We start from the raw sequence: 25,565 nt of genomic DNA, 5'->3' as shown, positions 1-25,565 counted from the left end.
TCTCTGATACTTACACACAGCCTCTGTTTATCAAAAATTACAAAAGATATTTTGTATTTTACTTGTGTTTTATAATAATTTATAAGTACTTGTGCTTACAGTAGAGTAAGTTGAGGCCTAATGATCCAAGAATTAGCTCTGAATTGTGTTCTATGAACTAGCTCTGTTGCATCCACAGAGATCTTATTAGAAATGCAGAATCCCAGGCCTACCCAAGGTCTACTAAAATAGACCCCACATTTTAACACCCAGGCAATTTTGTGCATATTAAAGATTGAAAAGAATTAGTCCAAGATCAATTGACTATCAAATCAGAAATGAGATTTTCTCATATAAAGCAAGCATGTTTTTGTAGATGACAGCTAAGTGCTGAGGGTTTATAGAGTGCTTTCCTTGTGTTCTTTTCATTCTGAGAATTTAATATGCATTGGTTTCTTTAATCCTCCAAGGACATCGTAAGGTAAGTCTGTAATTACTGCCCATCTTACAGAAGAGAAAACAGAGGCACAGAGAGACTATGTTAAGTTCTGTCTATTAAAAAAAAAATGTCACTAGTCATAATTGGGCACTAGGAATTTTGTGCTTTATCAGGTAGAGCCAAAGAATAAAGTAAGTAGGATTTTCATTTTATTTTTTACTGTCTCAAGAAAAATTATGAGAGGCAGCTGAATAAAAAAGGAATTTTTTGTCAATTTTGTAAACCTAACATTCTATTTTTAAAATACTTAGAATCCATCTCTGTTGGGGGACTGGAATCTATTTTCCCTCTGCTTTCATGCTACAGTCAACACAACAGACTTCTGTGTCCTCAAAAGGTGTGACAAGTCCTCCCCATTGGCAGGCAAGCCAGCAGTTCTGCAGCAGCACACACCAGCTGGGTGTTCTCCAGCTCAGTTCTGATACTATTTACCTGGGGACAGCATCAGATCCCACAGGTGAGGGCTCATTCCCCAAGGCTGCACCTCCCAGATGCCAGTTTTATATAGCTCAAGTTTTCTGAACCCCTCTCCTTGGGTTTAATTAAGTTGGTCAAGCAGCCTGCAGAACTTATTTAATTTTCCTAATTTATTACAAAGGATGTTGTAAAGGACACAGATGAAGAGATGCAAAGAGCAAAGTATAGAAGAAAGGGCATGGAGCCCCTAGAGATCCTGCATGTATCCAGCTTCCTGGAAACTCTCTGAATCCTGCCCTTTTGGGTTTGAGTGGAGATTTCATTCCATACCTAATGCTAATAGTCTGGGAACCCCAGGAAAAACTGCAAGTTTCAGCATTCTTGTTGGCTCCTGTGCAGCAGAACTTTAGTGTTGCTGTGATCTGCACTGAAAAAGAGAAATTCTGATTTCCATGGCCTACCTTGGGGAGGGAGTTGCGAGCCATAAACCATGTATGAAAACCAAAAATACATATATCAGAATATAAAAATATTCCCTATGTTCAACCCATGGCAAGCATGTGATATGCATTAATTATTTTAACCTGCCAATACCTGGCTTCAAAAAGAGATTTGGAACTCTTTCAGTGTAAACCAATGAAGAGAATGTAGATTTGATTTATATAATTGGTCCACTCCAGGGGTATGCCCTAAGTCAGGTTGTAGTTTGATAGACAAATTTAGAAACCTTAGAGGTTTCTCCACATACTTCTCATTGTGGACCTGCCCTGCCATTTTTGTTGCACCATAGTAGAGAGGGAGTGAGGATGGTCACCATCCTCTGTGGCCAGCTGAAGCAACAGGATCAGAGAGGTGCTGAACTGGCAAAATCCTTAACCAGGCCTTACCTAACCACCCCAGTTTCTAAGGCAGGCACTTTTAACCTTTACCTGTTGTGAGGCAATATCTGTATGATGTACATTTTAATTATACAAAGTAGTGAATTTCACATGGCATATTTCTACATGAAAATAACATACTTTGGTCATATGCACTCCCCTTGTCTCCCCTTCTTCTCTAATAGTCCCCCTCAACTTTTTGGGGTTTTTTTCTTCCTTGATTCCACAAGAGGGAAAACGTGATGCTTAATCTTTTTGAGTCTGTTTTTTTAAATTTTGTTTAACATTAGATCTCTACTTCCATCTATTTTCAGGCAGATAACATAATTTCAGTCTTCTTTATGGCTGAATAATACTCCACTGTGTATATATACCATGTTTTCTTTATCTATTGATCTATCAACAGGCACCCAGGCACCCATTCCATGACTTACCTCTCATGAATTATGAAGGAGACAGTACTCTTCAGTAGTTTATTTTCAGTTTGCTGAAAGAAACTAAAAGAGTGAAAAGTCTTAAAAGATACTATTATATTTGGTTTTGGTGTCTTTGCTGTGGGCCAGCATGGGCAGGAAAGAGCAGCATGATCATTACAGCAGATCACAGGTGGAAAGAGGGCCTCAATGGCTGTCATGAAAACCCATCCTCTCCAGACAATTCCAGTGTCCCTGGTAGTGCTTGTCTCAGGGTGGACTCCACAGTGCCTCAGTGGTTGAAGATAAAAAAAGAAGGAAGCCTACTAGAGTGAGTTCTGCTGTTTACTAGCTGCCTGACTATATATATATATATATATATATATGACTGACCATATATATGTGTGTGTGTGTGTGTGTGTGTGTGTGTGTGTGTGTGTGTGTGTGTGTATGGGTGTACATACATACATATATATATGTTTTATATATATTTTTTATATGCTTTCTATATTTTCTATGCATTTGTTATTTTGTTTGAAATGGGGTCTCATTCTGTTGCCTGGGCTGGCCTTGAACTCCTAGTCTCAGTTGATCCTCCTACCTCAGCTTCCTGAACAGCTGGAACCAAAGACACTGCATCACCACACCCACTTACCTAGCCACGTTAAAGTTACTCTATTAATTAAAATAAGTTGAAATAAATGATCTCTAAAGGTATTTCCAACTTTGAAATGATGGTTTGACAGCAAAAATGTCACATCTTGAGCTTAGAATTTCAGTTCTAAATTCCTAAGGCCATTTTCTTTCGTATTTAACATGTTTGTTTTCATCCTTATGAAAACGGGAACTTTTACTTGAAATTTTGGTGAGCATCTGTTTTTTAAGTACATTAAAGAATCACACTAGACAGCCTATAAAGAATAATGTCCATTTACATCTGTGCTTCAGTTGTGTAGAAAGAATCCCTTTACCCAAAAAGTGTTACTTAAGGTTTACACATTGCACAAAACATTATAAATATTTACTTTTTTCACAAGGTACTTCACTTATGTTTTCTTGCTATTTAGTATTGTTTAGAGAATAGAGTTGTTTCGAGTTTGACTTGGAGTTGATTTTGGTCATTTTAAAATATAAACATCTTTTTTTTCTTATTGATTATCACCTTTTACTTTAAAGTTTTTTCTCTATTATGTTATTTGCATACTAATTTGGTTTTTTATAAAATATCCAATTTCATTGTGGAAAATCCAGGGGGAGCAAAGCAAAAAGAAGGGAAAAATACACCTGTAATCCTACCGTTTGACAAATAATCAGTAATTGATATTTTTTGTACACTTTTTTTTTCAAAATCAGAATACTCTTTACTACTACTCTGCACCCTGTTTTCCCAATTAGTATATATTATTGTTAAATGTTCTACAAGAACATTTTTAAAGGTTACATAGCATTCTATTTATGGATTTACCACAGTTTACCTAAGTTACTCTGATTAGACACTTAGGATTTATATGGGGTCCATATGTGTGTGTGTGTGTGCTACCCTTGCATGTGTAATGAATATCCTAGGAGTTATGTTTTTACATGCATCCGTAATTCATTAGAATAACTTTCTAGTACTATATTCCTAATATGACAACAAAAAAAATTAACCTTTATAAAGTATTTACTGTGTGTAGTACTGTGCACAGCCTTTCAGCTGGAAAAGTTCATGTAATTCAGTCCCCCAATAATCATATGAAGCAGAAACAATTATTATCACTATCTCATAGGCAGGCTTAAAGAGCTTTGCTTTCTGGTCTAGGTTGCAGAGATGGTAAATAGCAGGCCTGGTGTACTGATTCTAGGGCATGTGATTCATGTAACAGCTTGTTCTCCAGCCCTGCTGTGCTGCTTTACACACCCATGCCACTTATTTTTATATTCCTTAAAAAGTCTTATTTGTGCTCCTCTTCCGTTTTTTCTGATGGTGCCTTCCTCTGCCGTTACCATATGCTTCTGGCTTGGGTTTCATTCACTCCGTGTGTGTTTTGCCCTTGTGTACACCACAGCTTCCTCAGAACATCCGTGGCCTTCCTCCTTCTCCTCAAGACTTTCCGTTTCCTTCACTTCCCACTTCTTGTTCACCCATCTGCTCAAGAAAGACTGGGTGTCTTTCCTGTCTTCTGGCTGCTATTCTTAGCCTGCTCCTGCCGCCTGTATCAGTGTTGGTTCCCTCGTCTACTTCTCCTGTGATCTGAGGACACTCACTTAAGAAGCTGAGCAGAAATGCATTCCAAAAGAGAAGTTCTAATTTCTGTGTCCCCACCCTATCCATAGAATTAGAATTAGCCTAGAGACAGAGACATTGCTGCTGCAAGAATAATCATCTGTAAGCATGGTGTATGTGTTTACACACCAACCCCCACTGCATGTCAAACCCTGACCCCTAAAATGTAATCATCTGAAGGAAAAAATGCAGTAGGGAAGGGAGGCCTTTCTGCCAAACCTCAGCTCCTGCTGATCCGTGTGTGCCAGCTCAACTCCATACTTGTCTTTGCCCACATACCACACTTTGCTGCCAATATTCTTTTATGTACCAGGCAGCTTCTTCCTACAATATCCTTTCTTATTATTTCTTCTAACATAAGTTCTCCTGTTATCAGAGTCCAAGGGGCCCCAACCAATGAGGTCTAGCCGTTTGCCCCAAAAATCAACCAGAAAGAGCATGGTGAAAAGTAGGAAAAGAACTTTAATCAGTATAGCTACTTTGGGAAGGCAAAGTGAGATCTAACATCCCAGCCCTATCTTCAGGTTGCTGATTGGAGCTTTAGTTTTAAATAGAGAAAAAACTGGGGTAAATCAGCAGTCTTGGTCAAACTGTGTTCTGGTTGATCATTGCCTCAGATCTGGTTCTTCAAGGTGGCTCCAGAGAGGTCTTTATTGCTTGAGGGGGCAATTTCCAATTTCTGCTCAGAATGTTTATCTGTCAAACCAGTAGCCCTGGAAAGGGACAGTTCAGTTTCCATGAGATGGTTACTCTTCATGGGGTGGTATGTCTGCTACCTGCTCCTCCTAGAAGGTATAGAACAAGGGCTAAAGATTTCTAGGCACCACTCCAGGTGTCTGAAACACAATGCTGCGAATCTTGCCTCAAACTTAAATGGGGACAAGATAGGCTAAGTAAATTTAGGACTAAAAACCTTGTATTCCTAGACTTCAGACGAACTCTCCTGAAATTATTAACCTGCTTACATGCAGAGCTGAGTGGAGACCTGACCCAAAGTTTAAGGTAATAAAGGAGACCGAAAGTGAAGGCAGAGATGCCAAGCTTTATCCTGCTTTCACTTATCCCTCAGGCATCTGCAGACCTAACTGAAGAGTCACCGCTTTTAACAAAGGCAACTACTCCTGTGACACTCTCCTTTAAGACCCCTCAAAAAGGTGGCCTCTTCCAGAAAAATGTGCTCTTCATTTCCACATCTAGAATTCGAAATTGTCTTCTCTTCCCAGACTTAAGAAGGGCCTTCTCTTCATCTCTTACATAGAATGGTCTTTTTTGTTTGTTTGTTCTAATTAGTATACATGTTAGTAGAATGTATTTTGACATACATATAAGGAGTATAACTTCTCATTCTTCTAGTTGTACATGATGTAGAATTGCATTGGTCATGTAATTACATATGCCTGTAGGACAGTAATGTCTGAGTCATTCAACTCTCTTTCCTCCCTTCTTGGCTTTATTTACAGACCATACCTTCCTCTAAACTTGTCAGAGTACCATGTCTCATTCATTATTGTATTTTCCACAAGGACTAACACAATGCAAATGAATACATTTGTTGAATAAATTGATGAATAAGTGAACAAGTAATAAAATACAAAAACTTACTCTATTTTAACCAAAAAATAGCAGAAAGATGTTAAAGCATTTAATAAAATCAACATATACAATCTATATAATAAACAACTGAGTTGTATAATAATTTAAGAAGTATATGGCACATCATCTGTTTGGGAGGAAATGGTAGAAACACTACTTTTTAAAAGCAAATTTGAAAAGCCATTTCTTCCAATTATTTAGTCAAAATTAAAATCATTCTATAAACAACAAAACCATAGAGCCAATTATACTGGATGATTTTGAAGGAAAACAATTTAGTAAGCAATTTGAGGTTAGTACTCTCCATTACAATTCGTGAATCTCTGTTAAAGAAAACTGAGGTATGTGGTCATTCATTGGGAGGCCCATGCTGAGATAAGAAAGAGTGTGTATACTGGGAAGTGGCAGGAGTAGTGGGCCATGTGACTTGGTTCTCAAATAGCTGTCTAAACCTTAGCATACACTTCCAGAGAATATGACGGAGAAGCAGGCCATGTTTCATGGAAGAGATAAAAAAAATCTACCTCATAGATTTGTTGTGAGGATTAAATGTATTAGAACATGCAAACCCAGTGCCTGGCCATTAAAATCACTACAGCAGGGCTGGGGGCCAGCTGTTCTCTCCACAGTACAGGAGCCCTCATGCTCTGATCCTCTCATACAGGGCTTCCACATTGGTGATGTTGCACAGCACAGTCTACTAGTGGTCCGACTTCCTAAGTCTCTGTCAGTTTCTTGCCTCACATGTTAATTTGCTATTATTCAGAACCCAGATAGTACTTGCTCTTAAGCCCTTATTGATCTTCTGGATTAAACAATGTAAAAGGCTTCAAACCAGAAACCAATGTTTTCCAACAGTGAATCATAAAACTTTGTACTTAGTCCATTTCACTGTTTTAACCTAACTTTAAAAAATTTTACAGAATTATTTTATAGAGTGCTTCCTCTGTGCTAGACACTGTATTCTCCTTTCACTTTCCTTCCAATCATGCCAGATGGGAGTGAAGGGACCAAGAAACTAAGGAATTTAGCCAAAATTATGCAGCTAATAACTGGCAAAAATTAAGATTGGAGCCAAGTGTGTCTACTCAGAATTCCCTCATGCCCTACCACTCCCCTGCCTGTGATAGAAGCAGAACATGGGTGCAGAAGGAATATAATAAACATCTCTCAAGTCTCTTATTTACTCATAAGCAAGTAAAACTAGTACAATATTAACTAGTTGATTTCATAAAACCTCAAGGCAGTTAGCCAGACATTTATTTTTGATGACAGAGGATCAGCTTAACAGAAACAAATTACTAAAGTGTCCATGTTAAGTATTAGTTGGAAAGAGTGTGGAGCCTAAGAAGTTAAGATAGAAAGGTAAACCTGTTTCCCAAGATTTTAGAAGCTTGATTCTTGGCTCTTTCTTTTATCTGTAATCATATTAATATAGCCAAGAATAAATGACAAGCCACTCTTTTGCCTACAAAGTGGTTCCATTTCTATTAATAAAGTTTGAGTGATAGTGGAAGGACTGAGTAATGTTCTAAGATTAAGCAATGCCTAGAGGGATAACACTGGGTTCCAAACTTCCAGAAGAGGTTCCTGGGTCCTCCACCTGCTTCAACCAGAGCAACTGTCTTCTCTCAGCTATAATATCAGGCTTTTTGCATAAACTTTCCTTTGAAAAAGAAGATGTAAATGAATAAAAAACCCCTTTTTCTACCGTATTCATATCAAGCCAAATATTTTGTCTATGTCTGAGTCATTTGGATTTTTAGAGTGCAAGATGCTCTTCATTTGCTGCCACCAGAGACCTAAGCAAAAATGGAAACTTGGAAATTTATGTTTCTATATCCCCACGTCTTCACCCACCAAGTACCATGGGCTGCTCTGCTCTCAGGACTTCTACACACATGTGTAAATCCTGCATTGCCCAATTTAGAGGGCCCTGTTCGTGTCACAGTCTTTATTACAATAGTGTTCCTGCTCAAGCAACAAAGTATTTTTAGGAAGAGGCCCCTGGAGCTACAAACTTCCTCTAGCTAGCCAGTGCCTCTCACAGCAGGCTTGGCCCATCTCCTCTAAAATGTGTCCTCTGAAATTCTTTCCTCCCCACTATTGAGAAGAAAGCCAACAAAACAGAATCGATCCCTTCAGGTAGGAATGACTCTTGGGAATTCCAGCTCCCAAGGGCTTTCTGTCTTGAAAGAAATACTTGTGAAACCAAATTAAACTAATGCCTAGACTAAACAGAGTTCAGTCAGGAAGCACTGTATTCTTAGTGACTCTTCTCCACTCTGGGCTGTCAGCACCCAGTTGCTACTCACCAGATAAAAGGAGAAACTCAGGTTGCATCTGGGCCCTCTTTTAAAAGATTGCCAAACCCTATCCTTCATACAGTTCTAGACTCATCCAATTGAGTTTGTATCTGTAACAAACAAAGGTGACTTATTCTGTAGAAAGGACAAGAGACTGGGATTAGGATTCCCAAAGTGATATTTCTTATTTCAGGTGTAAGACCTTCATACACTCTCTCTCACCCTCCAGTAGTTTATATAGCTTTATTTTTCCAACTACCAGTTGGTAAGATCCTTGGGAGCAAATCCCCTCTGATTTGCACATCTTCCAGAGCACTGAATTTTGGCCACAGCAAGGAGAGGGTTACTGAAGATCACATGTCTCGTTGAAGGCAGGATCAGGAATAGAACTTAAATTTCTTCATGCCATGTCCCAATTTATTGTCTTTCTATTCTACCACTGTTTCGGTTATCTATTTCTGCATAATAAGCTGTTCCAAAATGTAGTACCTAAAAACAACCCTACCCTTGTTTCTCATAGACCTGTTGGTCAGGAATTTGGACCAGGTTCTGGTAGGCCAATCATCTGTTACATGTGATATTGACTGGGGCACTCACCTGCCTGGCTTTAGCTGGGTTGAGCTAAAAGGCCCAAAAATACTTCATTCACAGTCTTGAGCCTTAGTGCTTCTCTTGTAGCCCCTTTCTCTCCAAGTAATCTCTTTTCTCTTTTGTATTCTCTTCTGAACTTCTTTACAGCATGGTAGCTATCTTCTCTAGGAAAAGCAGAAGTTAGCAGTCCTCTTAAACTTGCCCAAAATTGGCACAGTTTGACTTCTTCTGCAGTCTCTTGATCAAGCAAAGTCACAAGACCAATCCCACATTCAAGGGGGAAAGGGTGTGAAGGGAGCTTCATACCACCTCCCAATGATGGAGCCTCCACACTCAGGGAAGGAATTGATGGTTACCTTCTGCCATTAGGTACAACCATAGTTAACCAGTAGACATAGCCTTCTTTTTCTAATTCTCATAGTTCCTGATAGAACAGGGAAATTCAAGCCTATACAAAAACATTTTCTCTGTATGACCCAGCTGAAGAGTTAGGAGGGTAGTACTACCCACCCCATCCACAGTCCCCTTTGGCTGATCTGCTTCTGGTGGCATTTGTCCTTATTTAAGGACAGGAGGCGAGACTGCTGCACTTTGTCGAATATATTAAAAAAACATGGTTAGTGCTTTCTTGCATAATCCTACAGTGGACAGTTCACACAAGTTGTTTTTTTTTTTTTTGAAGATACTCTTAGGTCTGTTTTTTGTGTCAGGCATTTCAGCACATACTCCTGAGGGCTGATTCTTCAGGCAGCAGTTGAAAACAGTACTTTTCAGTGCTGCATATGTATATTGTTAAAATGGAATACACCTACAAGTAACCTTTTGAACTATTGATTTCCATGTACAAATCAGATTAGTTAAAAAAATATATACTGCCATGGATTTTTTCTTCCATTCTTATTAACAACACAAAGGATTTTTATGTGAAAGGACAAGCATCCAAGACTGGAAAATCAATTTTCTAGCCTGTTCCAGCCCTGGCAACATCCTTTCTTTGTATTCTAGCTAACTTAGCTTAGAATATCCCAAATGATGAGGATTGTACTCTGTTTCTGAGAAAAACTCCCATAATCTTCTAAATTTCCTTGGGAAAATTTTTGCATGTGTTATTTTTTCTTAAAAAAAAAAAAAAAAAGACTATTCTTTTGTTACAGTTAAACTGTCCTTTACCACTTAGATAATTACTTGCCCCAGAATACTTCTTCCTAGAAACCAACAAATAAAATGCTCTTGTGTGGTGTCAAGAGAGGAAACAAGAACAGCTATTTATGGGCTGCGGGGGCAACTTTTCAAGTGCTTTGGGAAATTTCAAATTTTTAAGATTATCATTGTCTAGAAAATTATGAGATTCATCTTATAAAATAGAAATCTTGGTTTCCCAAATGTGTATGAGGAAAAAAATGGACTGTTTTTGTACCATCTGTGTAGGAACTGTGGTTCAATGAAATCTAAGTTACCCTCTTAATGTGTGTTGCTAAATATTTATTGAAGATATTTTGTGTACTTTTTTTCACAAAGTTGTATGTGTAAACATTTGCACTTGGCACAAAACTAGAATCAATTAGGGATAGCCTAGATTTTTTTATTTTTCATTATTTCATGGATGCATTATTGTTATACATATTGGTGGCCTAGATTTTTTAAAATCTCCATTTTGCTGTTTCTGATTTGGTGATGGCAGTGGTGAGTTTTCATTTGCTCTTTTATTTTGTTCTATCTTTGAAAGGAGATTGGGTCTCTTTAAAATAGTCCAGATCATTTAGAAAACCTTGGAGATTTTATTTGATTGTCTTTAAATTTCCATATCTCTACTCCTTTCATTTTAGGAAGAAGAATTAGAAGCCCAGATTTCCTTCCTTCAAGGGCAGTTGAATGACCTGGATGCCATGTGCAAATACTGTGCAAAGGTGATGGACACTCATCTTGGTGAGTGAACTGTTGGCCAAGGGAACAATGACAGTTGTAACAATAGTAGCTACTTAAGTTACTATGTATTAGGTACTATATTAAGTTCTTGACATTGAATTTTTTTTGTTTAATCCTTATAACAGCCCATAGTAGTACTGCTACTATCTACATTATACAGAAGCACCAAAAGTAATGTCACAAGATTAAAGTGAAATGAAGATTTTGAAATGAAAACAAAATCAATATCAAACAATATGACTGTAGATTTCAACTCTTTTTTTTTCACATCTTTAGATTTCAACTCTTAACTACTATACTGACTTTGTCTATCTCAAACCAAAGTCAAATATTGAGGTTTCAAAATCAATCAGCTGTATTGCTATGGTAGTCTGTCTGCTATAATCAATAACATCGTTTTGATGATGCCTCCCTTTTTTGTTTGTTATTTTTGTGGTACTGAGAATTGAACTCAGGGCTTCAGGCATGCCAATTCTAGCATTGAGCTACATTCCCAGACATTATTATTTTTATCTTGAAACAGGGTATCACTAAGTTATCCAGGCTGGCCTTGAATTTGCCATCCTCCTGCCTCAGCCTCCTGGGTAGGCTAGGATTATAGGTGTGTACCTCTGAAGACTCAGCTGTTTGTTTGGTTTTTTAAAGACAGGTTTTTTGACCACCTGCCATAAGAACAATAAGACTTTTTCTTCCTTCTGTCCACTTATACTCCAAGAAATGTCCAAGTTTTAAGTTCAGTTTATGGGTTAGTCATACATATGTCACTTTAGAAAGTCTTCAGGCACTGCTCTAGCTCTCTAAATGTTCTGTGTTTTGTATTAGAAATGGTCTCTGCTGAATTGTGTTTATACTGCTTTGAAAATTCCTTGCTGCTTGCAAAAACTTTTGTCATTGTTATTATTATTATGATAATTATTATTATTATTATTATTATGATTTCTCAGTAAAACTGTGGGCATCCTTTTTTCTTCTCCCACTATAATGCATTCTCTAGCGTAATGCATCTATAGTTTGGCAACAAATTAGGAAGATAAGACATGTACTCTTACGAGCAGGCCATTGTGCATTTCATTTCATGGCAGTTCCAGGTACTGTAAGAAATCAAGATGCATCCCTCCTCTGAGGAGAAACTAAAGAGAATCCAGCAAGACCTTTTATAGTGGTGGGATGCTGAAATTGACCTATCTTTGCTAGGGATGAACCCTCTGTCGTCAGACTCCATCAAGTAATCTCTAAGCCCTTTAGGTCATGAGTTCATTGCAAGTGACAAAATAGTTATCATTTTGGTGTAACCTTTTAAACCATATTTGTGTTAAGCAAGTAATAAACGTACTCTTACGGGTTTGAAAAGGCGCTGCTCTAAGTGGCTGGCTGGGCCCTATTCTATCTACCTTCAGCTTTATTTGAGCTCTATCAACCACTCCTTCAAGAATAGAGGGCCCAAGAGGTGAAAACAGGAAAAACCTAGTGGACGATTAACAGAGAAGAATCTCTCATCTCAGCAAGCAGTGATTCCTCTGTCACATGTGACTCCACTCCCTTCTGAATTGTTTATATAATGCTTAATGATCATTCTAAAAATTCATACAGAGCTACATTTATATAAGTCTCATATTCTTTAGTAGGACCACATTTTAAAATGCCTAAAAAATAGGTAATTTTAAAGAGATCATCATTTTGGCTAAATGTAATTTTAAAGTTAAAGTCTGTGTGTTTTCTGCTTTTTTGGCTGTTTGAGTAACCTTTGCTTTACTTAATTTTGGTTTTGACTGAAGTAGAAAAGCAAAGAAATGATTGGGAGAAAGATTTACTGAAACTCGAGAAAATCCTGTTGTTTGGTATACACAGCAGCTTTTAAAACAGCTTTACTTAAGCTCAGAATTTTCAAGCAGCTTTTGCTCTGATTTTGGTCTTTCAGCACTAAAAGAGCAGGTTCTCATTGCCTGGGGAGGGGAAACACTTTAATTAAGAAAAGGCCATACCAGCTATAAATTTTCAATTAACCTTAAAACTAGGTTTGTTTTTATGCATATGTTTGCATCCCTTCAAATAGCTAACAATATCTTTTCCCCCATATGAATAGCATGGTTGCATTTTTAAAGTGGCATTGTGGGGTTCTAGAAAGAATTCCTGATCTTGATACCCACATATGCATTTCAGTTTATCTGTAAATGTAGTAGTGATTTATTAAAGGATGCTTCTGTGTTATGGGCAACTTTGATTCTAAAGAAAACTTTGATGGAAACAAAATGATTGACTCAGGTAAGCTAATTTCAACAACTGAGATGTCCATCAGTAGGGATTGAATATAACAAAGTAATTCAATCTTTATAAATATTAAAGTACATTTTTTATCATTAACATAAGGAGCTGTTCATGATAGATTAAGTCAAAAAAGCAGGTGGCCAAATAGAATATATTTGATATGAAAATAACTGTTAACAGCAGTTGACTAGATTAAAGGAAGCTTACAGGACATTCCTTGGAACCTAATCTTCTGTGCTTAGGAGAAATGTAAGACGTTCATGAAAATCTTTGGACAGCTTAAGTGCAAGTAACCAGCACTCAGTATTTGAAGCATCCAGGAGGCAGTTCTAAAAATGGTAGAATGGTGTCTGAGGAGAGACAATCTCATGTGGGATCAGTCAGATCTAGGGTTACTCCAGGCTCTGTCAGTTAGCTCAGCCTGCTTACAAATATGTCCTCATACATGAAATTGAGAAAAGAATATCTGTCTTGCTAGTTTATTTCCCAAATATATTTTTAGACCACAGCACAGGACATGGCCCATAGGGCATATTCCACAGGAATCAACTCTTTCCCCCAACTGACTCTTCACAGGGAAGAACCTGAGAGTCCTTTGGCCATAGAGCTGAGTAGTGACCCATCCAAGGCCTCACAACTAGTTAGTTGAAGAGCTTGGACCAGTACTACAGTTCTCAATACCCAACTGAACATTTCCTTAGCAAATGATTTTTTTTTAAATGCTAGAATTGAGATATGTTGCTCTAATATTAGGTGTGTGAGCAGTAGCTTAATCAGAACTTAATGATGCATCTGCACTTTGTCTTGAGGACTGCTGTGCTAGGCTACCAAGTTGGCTGTGACAACTGTCTCAGAGATATTTCTCTGGATCCTTTGCTTATAATAATTAATTTTCTCTTAAGTTGTTCATCTCAAGAGAATTCCTTATCCTTTGTTTTTATCAGACATGCAGTAAATATCTTAAAATGTCAAGTACTATTCAAGGCTGTTTTTGTAACTGATAGCAGAACAAATATAAAGAAAAGCCTCTCAGAAAAATTACATGATGGCATTTGTTCAAATGGCCTTCTGACTGTTGGGGCAATACAGTTGACAGGTTAGTGGTATTTCCTCTTGGTCCTAGAACCCAAAACTGAAAGAGTATTTGTTTTGTCAAAACTCTAATAAAATTATTTCTATATAATTGAAATAATCCAAAGATTAGAGACAGAAATTAAAAATATGAGTTTTACTAAATCTAAACTTTTCCTGTCAACTTCAGAATACTTTTTTTAATGTGTTCATTTTTCCGTTGCCATAGTTACTCCCCTGACAGTTGAGTTGAAAGCCATTGACAGTATTAACCTCTGCACTGAGCTCATGCTATTTTTAGATTTGCTGAACTTCACACATAATTGCACGTGGGTAAGCAGCCTACACTAGTCTGATCCATGAGGAGCTGGGCCCAGCTACCAACTGTTTACAGTGAATATATAAGCAGCTCACCCTGCTGGGCTCCAAAGCCCACACCACCCCCTTCCCTGCTCCTGCTCCTGCTCTACATAGAGGTGTTTCCATTCAGTTGTTTGGTATTTAGACATTGGTTTCCAGCAGCTTCTTTTTTCATTGTTGGTTCTTACATACAATAGAAGGATTAAATGCAGTGATTTAATTAAAGGAAATTAAATTTCCCATGCTTTCCTTGGGAGTACTCCAGCTCAGAGGACATTAGAACATCCTAGAGGCCATATCAGTTGCTCTTTATTTCACAGATGAGGAAACTCAGGCCAGGGCAAGATAACTGACCCATCTAGCTAGCAGGAAGAGTCCAACCCAAGCCCACTGATGCTTCTGCTGAGGCCACACTTGAATCAGTAATTGAATTTCAGATCCTCTCCTATTTTATTACACACATCTTTACTGATTTTGTACATATCATAATATTGATGCAAGAATTACTAAAAGAGAGGAGGGCAGTTTTGAAAATTGGTTTATTTGCTCTGTCAGAACTTTAAGTCTTATAGTTTTCAATGGATGTTTTTGGAAATGTTCAGTAAGGCAATTAACTAAATGACATTTGAAAAAGTGAGAAGGAAAACATGATCACCAGACAGCTCTTTGTGAATTACACTCTGATAAAAGCTTTTCATAATCATTTTAAGAATTCTAAACACTGCATTTAATTGTGGGTAGCAGAGTACTCTAGAAGAGAAAGATACACTCCTCCTGAGGATCTCATTAAACATGCTATCCTGATTCATTAGTTCTGATGTAGGGCCTGAACTTCCACATTTCTAATAGGCTCCCAGGTCACCTAATATTACTGCTCATGGTAGATGTTGAGAAGTAAGAAACCAGAGAACTTAAAATTATTTGGGCACAGTTCAGTTAACATATTCATAACCTTGTTAATATATTCATGACCCCACACTTTAGGCTTATATGCAACTAAACTCTGTAGGCAGAGGGCCCACTGCCTCCTCTGGCATTCCAATGCATGTAGCCTGCAATTCTTGGAAAGTCATAAGTTCATTTTCAGCCTCTCTGAACTTGTTCTATCCTAATTGAAGTTTTCCCCCCATAAGACATGAAAACAGTTGGTCAACAATTTCCTTGTACCAACCTAAAACCTACTTAGAAAAACTTGCCAAACTATACTCCTGCAGATAGATCCCTCCCTAGGTCAGGATGCCTCCACTCCAGTAACGGTGCCTCAATATACTGTTTTCGAAAAATGACAGAGGCATTTTTCCACATGCTTTCCCATAGAAAGGACCCAAACTAAATATTATATACTTTCATTTAAAAAAAAAATAAAGTATCCAACTCATTCATTAAACTTACCTGTGTTCAGAGTGTATCAGCCTTTTTGTCCCCCACTCCACCTTCCAGAAGTGGTTATTACAAGCTGTCTTGCATGGTGACCACAGGACCTCATTGTGGCTCCTTGGCATGGTAGCATTCCTACTCAGGAAGCATTCCCAACAGGGGCTGTCCTCACTGAGACTCCAGCCATTTTAGTGATGTCTTTATCCTTCCAGTTAGTAAGGAAGAGACTTCTCTGGTGGGTAGTGATCTTACTGGGTTTAATAACTAAATAGATTTTAAGAAGATATATGAAGTCTCTTTCCTCGGTTGACTTTAAGGGGGCAGCCATATCTTATATATTTGCCTAGTTTCACCACAGGATTTTCTCAAGTAATGTTCCTCTCTCAGTGTTAAGATTAGGGTCTTCAGCCATTCTAGCAGCAGGACACAAAATAGGATCCTTGATTTTATTTTCTGCACAATCTGCTTTTTACTTTTTTTTTAGAAATTTCTGAATGTGAAGTGTCTGACTCTTTCTGAATGCGAAGTATTTGACTCCTATTAGACCATCAGTGAATGTTATTTCTCCTCTCTTGCCCCTACCACTTGTCAGCTCAGGGTCTGTTTAACCATATTAATATCCCTTAATTTTGATCTGGGAAACATCTCACCTACATTGTTGATCAGAAAATGAGAATGGGCCTTCATGCTAGCAGAAAAGCCCATAGCTCACATTGCTCATGCCACCAGTGTTCTATTTGATGACAAATAGATTGAGGGAAAAGTGATATGAGGAAGTTTAAGCTAAACTTGAGTTCAGTATGTATGGAAGAAGGACTTCAGAGAGAACAGGAGAGAATATATACCTTTTCAGAAATACCTGTGGTGACATATAGCTTCACATGGAGCAAACCACAGTACTCCCCAGAGCATCAGTGATCTTAGCAAACTGGCAAAGAAAGGTAGGGTTCTTCAGAACCAGGAGACATGAGCCTAGAATTTGCCTTGTAGAACAGTGCAATTTCTAGAAACTTCCATCATCAAATTCTGAGAGAGAGAGAGAGATGAAGTAGGGAGAGCCCCACAACTGGGTGCTTTCAGAGGGAAGACTAATATAAGGAACCAGTGCCTGGACATGGTGAATTTTGAGGTGGACTTTGAAAAAAAGGCAGGATGCAGTGTTATACAGAGGATGGGAGGACCTTCTAGAAAAGGGAAGGGCATTCACAGGGATGCACAGTATACATACCAAGTGTTGGAACTCTGTGATGAAATGGATGCCTACATCTTCTCCAAGTCCCAGTTTCTCCCAAAGTCTGGACAACTGTGGCATATACTCAATGCACAAAAATCCCTTTGCCAATGTGCAGTCAAAGCCAGCAGTGACCAGTGACCTTGACTATGTACTACCTTTCCTCCATTGTTCCCCTACCTATTTTATAACAATCTGTATGGTTCCTCTTTAAAATCTGGGCAGTGCTATATATATAGACTGTCAAAGGTCAGAGTAACTAAATTTGTATCTGAAGATGTCCTCACAGAGCAGAATGTAGTTAGGTATTTAAGATAACAGGGAGGGAAAAAACATTCCAAGCAATAATAATAATCGTGAGGCAGCATGCTACAAGTAGGGCAATTTGATTATCTAGTCTAAGCCCCACAATAACTCTGTAAAAGTTATTACTTCAATCTTATTGAAAGGATTAGTGATACGCAGGTCACAGTTCAGGGTCTTCAAAGTTCAAGATGTTTAGTGCCATTGTCAGTGTTCGAAAAAGGGGTCTCTAGTAAAAATGATCATGTGATCTGTTTTGCATGTAGGCGACTTCCTGTTGCTGGCTGGCCTCACTTAAAGTCAGTTCACTTTGAAAAAATGGCACTACATCTAGGTCAGTTGAGTCAGTGCCCAAATCCTAGCTTCTACCTCTTCATATCTTTGGTCCCAACATCAGTGCCATTGTGATAGGGCTCAGAGTTTGAAAGATCTGAAATCTAACCCTACCTCCATCATTTTTCTGTTGTGAGACTTCAAGATACAGAATTGGCACTTCTAGGTCTGTCTCCCTTTTCTGAAACATGATGGTTCTCATCTGGAGGGTTGTTGAGATAGTCAGTGAGGCACGTAGCCATGTAGAAATGAAAGCAGCCGGGCTATGAGCTTCTGCAGCAGATAGGTGCTGGGCCAGCATTCAACCTGGACTGTCTCATTTATTCTTCACAGCCCTCATGTGAGGAGGGCACTTGTAACTAGGCAGGCATGAGGAAGCTCAGTATCTTCCCAGTTTCACCCCCATAATAGGTGGATTTAAGTTCTGCTTTTGTCCACTTTCCACTACCCCTGAGAAGGCTTATGTTACCTTTTGCACCAGCCACTTAAAACATTTAGATGAAAACAAGTTTATTCTAGCATTGAAAACAGTAAAGTTTTTAAGAAATTGAAGAAGTAGTTTGTGTGCAATTTCTAAAACCCTTAGAGTTAGAAATCTATTTTTATGGTATTGACATTTCATTAAAAATAGATTGTTATGTGATGAGATTTCTGTAATTTCTACAGAAGTAGCTAGTTATGTGGCATTTTTCCCTTAGTTTCAGTGTCCCAACAATTATAAGATATAATACTTTAATATCTACTGATAATGAAGAATGCAATCTTTCTTCTCCACATTATAACATATTCTGCCTTTTGCATGAGGAAAATTACGCATTACATTGGAAATTTTAACATTTTCACATTTCTCCTTTAATATTTTAAGGCATGAAAAGACATTGTTACAGCTTAGATCTGGAAAGACTCCCAAGAACTCATATGTTGAAGTCTTCATCCCAATGCAGAAATGTCCAGAAGTGGGGCTTTGAGGAAATAAATTGATCATGAGGGCTTTAACCTCATTAGTGGATTAATCCATTAAGTGAATTAATAATTTGAATGAACTATTGGAGGTCATGGAAACTTTAGGCAGATGGGGCACAATTGGAGGAGGCCAGTCCCAGGGGAACATGCCCTTCAGAACTATATGTTGTCCTTGGTCCTGTCTCTCTCACCCTCTCCCCTCTCTGCTTCCTGACTGCCATAAGCAAGCAGCTTTCCTCAGACATACCCTTCTGCCAAGATGTTCTGCCTCACCTCAGGCCCAAAGGGAGACTACCAACTATAGACTGAAACCATGAGCCAAACTAAGCTTTTCCTCCTCTAAGTTGTTCTTGTCAGGTATTTTGGTCATGTTAATGAAGAGCTGACACAGACATCATGGTGCTCTTCTGTTTTTACATGCAGGTTCAACTTACTTGAAACTGAATACTTGTTTACTAGGAGGTTTTATGTTAGTAGAATGTTCATAAGTGCTACCTTAATATATAGTAGAAATGGCTAAGGAAAGGATTTACATGGTTAGTACTCTTAGCAAAATAAAAATTCTTGTATTCAAAATATTAGCAGCCTCTATAAAGGGGCTCTACTGTTTTAATTTGGATTTCTATAACCTGGATTTCTTAAAATAAGCCTAGACAGCTTATTTGATTCAAACAAGAGTTCATGCTTGAAACTAAATGAAGGTTTTATGTATATTTGGGTTTTCAGGGGGAAAGACAGGTCATGCTATCACTAAGATCCTAAAGGGAGATCCTTAACCTCATCAAAAAAAAATAAGTCTAAAGAATTTGGGAGTGACGATTCACTACTGATAAAACTAAGGCCCTGTACCTTTCTCCCTCCCTGGTGCTCCCATTCTGCATTGGATCCTGGCCAGCTACACTGCACATTAGGAAAGAGTCAGAATGATTCTTCCCTAGAATCTTTTGAGAGACCACGGCCCTCTTGCACTTCTACCCTCTAGAACTAAGAGAATACATTTCTGTTGTTTTAAGCCTCCCAGTGTGAGGTACTTTGTTCCAGAGCCTTAGGAAACTAATGCAGCTGCTAATAATATAAGCCTGAAAAAGTAAATAAATCAGGTTGCTTTGTTTTTGTTTGTTTGTTTGCCCCTCAAGTAATTAAGAAGCCCAGAGATTGGCAGTCCATGCAGGTATGGCAGTTCCATGAGTTACCCTAGGATTCTCCTCAAACTATGATCTTCAACCAAATGCTTGGAAGGCAACTTTTGGAGCTCCTACAAGCATTTCTGACAGGCAAAGAGGCAAAGTGGGGGGGTGGGGGGAGTAAAAGTCCAAAAGGCCTGAGCTGAGTCAGTCAGTCGCCAGGAAGAGCTTTCCCAGAAGCTCCACCCAGGAACTTATCTACATTTAATTGGCCAGAGTTGTGTCACATGACCAACCTTAGCTGAAGGACAGGTGCCCAGTGCTGCCCTTTAAAATCAGTTGTACTGGTGCAAATGGAGTGGAGGGTGGACTTGGGCCAGCCTTCTGACAACTCTACCACCTCCTCAGGCCTCCAGGCTCCCTGGCTGCTTGTGCTCTTGCCAAGAGAGCTTTACAACAAGGAGCACTCAGACCTGCCATGAAAGACAAAAAGATTTCTATCATTTTATCTTCCCAACCTACCCCTGTAAGTGTCACTATTGCCAATCTTGAGTATATGATTTGTGGGAGGTTCACAGCAAAACAGAGCATTCAAGAGAGGCTGGCTAGGACCTCCTGATTCATAGTCCCAGGCAATATGACCAGTATGGTCAGGCAATGTAACCAATAAGATTTTAGAAGGTCTCACGTAGATACTTCTATAATGAAATTGTAAATCTGTGTAAACTCAGGTGTACAAAATCTTGCCATAAAGTTCCATTCTCACCAGTGGCAGTCCAAGGGCTTAAACTTGCCAGTTGAAGACAATTCAGTCTTTTACAAGTTAGGCGTTTCATCTAAGCCAGTGCCCACTGTTAATTTTTTCTTCTCCCTGCCATGATAGTGCCAGGGTTCTGGGATGGACTCACATGTTTCTTTGGTGTTTAAGGAATGGCCTCTGAATGCCTAGAAGGTCTTTGCTGGCCTCTAAGGAGAGCTCTGTCCCTGCATATTTTGGGGCTCTATTAAAGCAAAAGTAGCCTTTTCAATCTTCTAAAATGCCTGCAGAACTGTTCTTATCAATTTTTTGCAATTGGTTGCTGTTAATATCTTGTGGATTGTTTTGTTTTTTATTGAGAGAACAACTTGTTACAGGCTTTTAAGAAAACCAAAAACATTTGCTCTCTAATTATGTCTATTATTTCATTCAGCTTGCTTTCTTATTGTAGAGCAAGACTTTCTATTAGCCAAGAACTACAGTCAAGTTTTCCCAATAAATAAAAGCTGCTTTTCTCTGGAGTATGTAAGAGGACTTGTCAGCATGTTATATAGATTCATTCTTACTGAAGATTCTAGTAAATTGTCAGGCTGGAAGCATGTTGATGGAATCAGTTTGCTTTGCCCCTTACTGGGAATATTTTTTGGAAATATTTAGAATACCAGTGGTTTGTTTTTTTAATGTTTCTATTAGTGCATTACAATTATACATAATAGTGGGATTCATTGTGACGTATTCATATATGCACAAGATTTGTTCCAGTTCATTCTCTGGTACTTTCCTTTTCCCTTTACTTCTCCTTTCCCCTGCTCCCCCCTTCTTCTGTTCTTCCAGTCTTCTATTTATTTATATGTATTTTTTCCTTGACTCATTATAAAAGTGGTACATTGTGGTACATTCATGCACATAGCATAATTTAGTCTACTTTATGCCCTAGTTCCTCCCCTTTCCCTCTTTTCTCCCCTTCCTCGATCCCCTATTTCTACAGCTCTCTCTCTTCTGTTTTCATGAGGTTATCCCCACCAGTGTTTTTTAATTCTTTTTTTCTCTCTGGCTCCTAAATCTGAGGAAAACATTCAACCCTTGAATCTGGCTTACTTCACTTAGAAGACTGTTCTAATAATCTTCTAAGAATTTATAATAATTTTCAAATAATAGTGTCTTGAAATGTTTGTTCCAAGAGTGTTCATTCTCTCATCCATTCAGTGAATTCTTATTGTATACCTGTAATGCCTCAGGCATCATTTTGTGCTTGCCCTGAGCAAGCATGTCTTGGAAGTTCTGTCCTCTTGGAGGAGAAGGAAAACAAATAAGGCAGCACCTACAGGCAATGATGCCAGAGAGGACTAAATAGGTGGTGTGGCAGAACTAGACTGGGACTTGGGTCAACTTTGGTTTGCTCTGAGGATACAGTGCCAAAGCAGAAAGTTGAACAATAAGAGGGGGCTAGTCTGCACAGACTTGGAGGCAGGGTCTTCAGTACAAGTGTGCTGGCTCTGCCTCTGGGCACTGAGCAAGTAAGGGTGATATATTAGCTATGGTGATTGTAGGGACAGGCATGGAACCTAGGAGTTTCAAGTAGAGACTGGGACAGCGTTGTTGAATAAGAGTATATCATGTAAGACTTTGTAACTGGGGCTGTTTTTTAAGGCCACAGGAAATACAAAAGCAGTATGAATGTAAATCTTAGTGTAGCGATTTTCAAATTGATGTCCTTATTGGTCTCTTTATTACACTGTTTTAATTGTGCCTTCCAGCCCCCACCACATTCTCCTGTGCATTCCCAGAAGGAGGGGGCTTTCACTCAACCCACTGAGCCTCCCCTAAGAATCCCACCTCATTAAGCCACAGTCTCTCAAAGGGCTGTGTGCATCCTCAGGGGTGTGGAGCACCAGGGCCACTGCATGTGTGGGTAACTGGGTGTGATGCCGATTCTGAGGATCAGAAGCTGGCTGGATGTGTCCCTCAGGTCAGGTCTGGGAAAAAGTCTCTTCATGTGGCTCTGAACCTCCTAGAGGATGAAGAAACAGCTCCTGTGAAGATGCTGGCTGAAGGCGTGCTGACTTTGTAAGCATCGCCACCTAAGCACAGCCCCTAGTGCCGTGAGTTTGTCCTCTTATTTTTGAAATGAAATGGCAACGAGGTTAATAAATCCTTAGAGACAATGTATTAATTTTAGTCACCTGGGGATAACTCCTCTTTAGTGAGAAAGGTAATACCAAGGAACTCCAGCAGCCTAGGAAACTAAAGCTAAAATGTTTCCTCTTAGAAATTGGATGAATGCTTCAGGCCGCTGGCCATGTAGTACATCAAGAAATGCCCTGGACTTTTAGGAAGTAAAGATAACAGCTGCCATTATCAGAGCACATTGATGGAATACTGGAGGGAAGGTCCATACCAGGCTGTGCATGCAGGCCTAGTGCTGTCCTCTCTGCTCCCCACCTACAGTATGCAGAGCATCCCTGGTGGGAACAATTGCTCTGAAAGGTGGCAGAAAAACTCCCAGGCTTGTCTAAAGTTACAAGGTAGCAATATGTAAATTATACTCAAAGCATTAGTCATAAAATGTCATTCTTCTATTTTCAGTAAATATTCAAGATGTGATATTACAAGAAAATCTGGAAAAAGAAGATCAAATTCTGGTTTCCCTGGCAGGATTAAAACAGGTATTTGCAGTACTCTGATACTATTTGTGTCACACAGGCCACCCATTTGGTGCCTACTCTGGGGAGGGCACCTTAGAACATGGAATGCCATGATATTAGAGCCAGTATCTCCCTACCCCTAATATCCACCCCTTACTCCTTCTAGTGATTATGTCTGACAAGCTGATAGCTCAGAGGTGGTTCACTGGAGCTAGGTGTGCAGGCAAATGGTACTTTCTGCTTAGGACGTCACATACATATCTGACCCTGTGAGAATCTGACCATTAACATCACAAAATTTTCCTTGGTCATTGCTAAGTTTAAAGGGTTGATAAAGTTGAATTTTTCCCCTATTTCTTTTAGTAAAATGTTAACATTCATACTATAGTAGTCACCCCTTAACCTCCAGGGCAATACTGTGATCCCAGGGGATGTCTGAAACTATGGATGTGCTGCATGTAAGGTTCAGCACTATGTTTTCCTAAATTCAGAATACCTAGAATGAGATTTAATTTATAAAATAGGATAATTTATACTATAATCCCAGTAATTTGAAAGTGTTCTCTCAAAATATTTTATTTGCCCTCTTGTGAGAAGAGACAGCACCTATGTGAATGAGTAGGCATGCTGGATACTACTACGTAAGGGTGACTTGAACACAGGTGCTCTAATACTGCAACAGCTGATGTGATAGGACCGTGCATGATTTTGCTGTACAGATGATTTACATTCTAGGTTGTTTGAAGGGGCAGCAAGAGACTTCACCACACTACTCAGAACAGTCAACAATGTTTATTTTTCTAGAATTTTCCCTTTAATATTTTCGGACTCCTGTTGACCACAGGTAACTGAAGTCACAGATGAGGGGGAACCGCTGTATAAAAAGGTCAATGACAAGTCTAAACATAGGAGATGTAACCAGCACTCTAAATACAAACTCATTCATCTTTTTTATTTTATTCTTTGAAAACAGATCAAAGACATTCTAAAAGGTTCCCTGCGTTTCAACCAGAGCCAACTGGAAGCTGAAGAAAATGAGCAGATTACCATCGCAGATGACCACTACTGCTCCAGTGGCCAGGGCCAGAACGAACAAGTTCCTGGATCCACCAAGCAGGTACAATGCTGTTATGTGAATGGGCTGACATTGAGTAGAAATTCTTCAACGTTATGAATAAGAAAAACCCTACCAAAGTGTTTCAGGTTACCACATGTGAAATTTAAATAAAACACCACATGTAGCCTGAGCCAGGGATGTTGTGTACTGTTGTGCAGGTTGTACACTCCAGAAGTGGTGCCATTAACAACAGTAGTGATGAACTAGAGTTCTGCAGTGCTCAACCTGAAAAAACCCACATGTGGCAGCAAGAGCTGCTCTTATTCTGTGAGAATAGAAGACAGCTATCTTAATTGCCTCCATTCTGTTAGCACAGGAAGTACTATCCCTGCTTTCCTAATGCTTTCACTTGGCTAGAACTTGTTCTGCCAAAATTACTTCATCTGTCTTCATGGGGAAGAACTTCATTAAGATAGGAGTCGGCAAACTTTTTTTGGAAAGGGCCAGACAGTAAAACATTAGGATTGGCCTACCACATATTCTAACAACCCTTTAAAAATGCATTCTGTGGCTGAGGCCTGGAAGCCAGACGTGACCATAGTTTGCTGCTCTTGGGTCTCAGTATTATGTAGATTTGTTCTAACATAGAATCCAGTTAGAGAGGATCTCAGCACTCCCTTGCATACTTTATCCCGCCTCTTCCTCCTTGCAATGAGAAGGCCCCCAGCTCACCAGGTATTGTTTTCAGATTCCCTGCCCGCATCAGTAAGTTTTAGCTCACTGTACTTTATTTCCCTCCTATACCCTCTCATCCTGAATGTAAGCAAAAGACTTATCTGAAACTGGCATCCAAAAGCTTAGGAGATATGCCTTAAGACAGAACTCTGCATAACCTTGTAAAAGCTATTTGTCATGGAGCATTTCTAGTTCCTTCAAAGTCTCCTTCCCTGTACAGCTGTTTTACTTTTCAAATAGAGCATAGACCCACCATTCTTAATAGGAAATTTGGGGATTTTTGAGACAAGGTCTCAATGAACTGGCTATGATTATGGGAATGTACCACCATGCCAAACTTAACATATTATTTTTAGGTGAATGTGTAAAAATACTACAGACCCTCCCCCCCCAAAAAAAAAAAAAAACCTTTACAAACACTAATGAATTTACTAAATTTAAAATGTCTTTATTATATTAAACCAGGAACAGTCATT

General features: G+C 38.9%; 1 protein-coding gene across 8 annotated transcripts in view; it reads left to right on the top strand.

Annotated features, from left to right (window-relative positions):
* Tbc1d5 (TBC1 domain family member 5) overlaps positions 1-25,565 on the top strand; it is a 524,655-nt gene that overhangs the window by 486,258 nt on the left and 12,832 nt on the right. For all 8 annotated transcript variants that reach the window (XM_076842587.1, XM_076842568.1, XM_076842553.1 and 5 more), the window contains 3 exons: positions 10,769-10,868; positions 23,239-23,318; positions 24,271-24,414. In XM_076842587.1, coding sequence (XP_076698702.1) covers positions 10,769-10,868; positions 23,239-23,318; positions 24,271-24,414 — 324 coding nt within the window. The remainder of the gene's footprint in view (positions 1-10,768; positions 10,869-23,238; positions 23,319-24,270; positions 24,415-25,565) is intronic.

The sequence above is a fragment of the Callospermophilus lateralis genome, chromosome 1 (genome assembly GCF_048772815.1).
Source record: "Callospermophilus lateralis isolate mCalLat2 chromosome 1, mCalLat2.hap1, whole genome shotgun sequence".
NCBI lineage: Eukaryota > Metazoa > Chordata > Mammalia > Rodentia > Sciuridae > Callospermophilus > Callospermophilus lateralis.
This window is presented reverse-complemented; position numbering and strand designations above follow the sequence as displayed.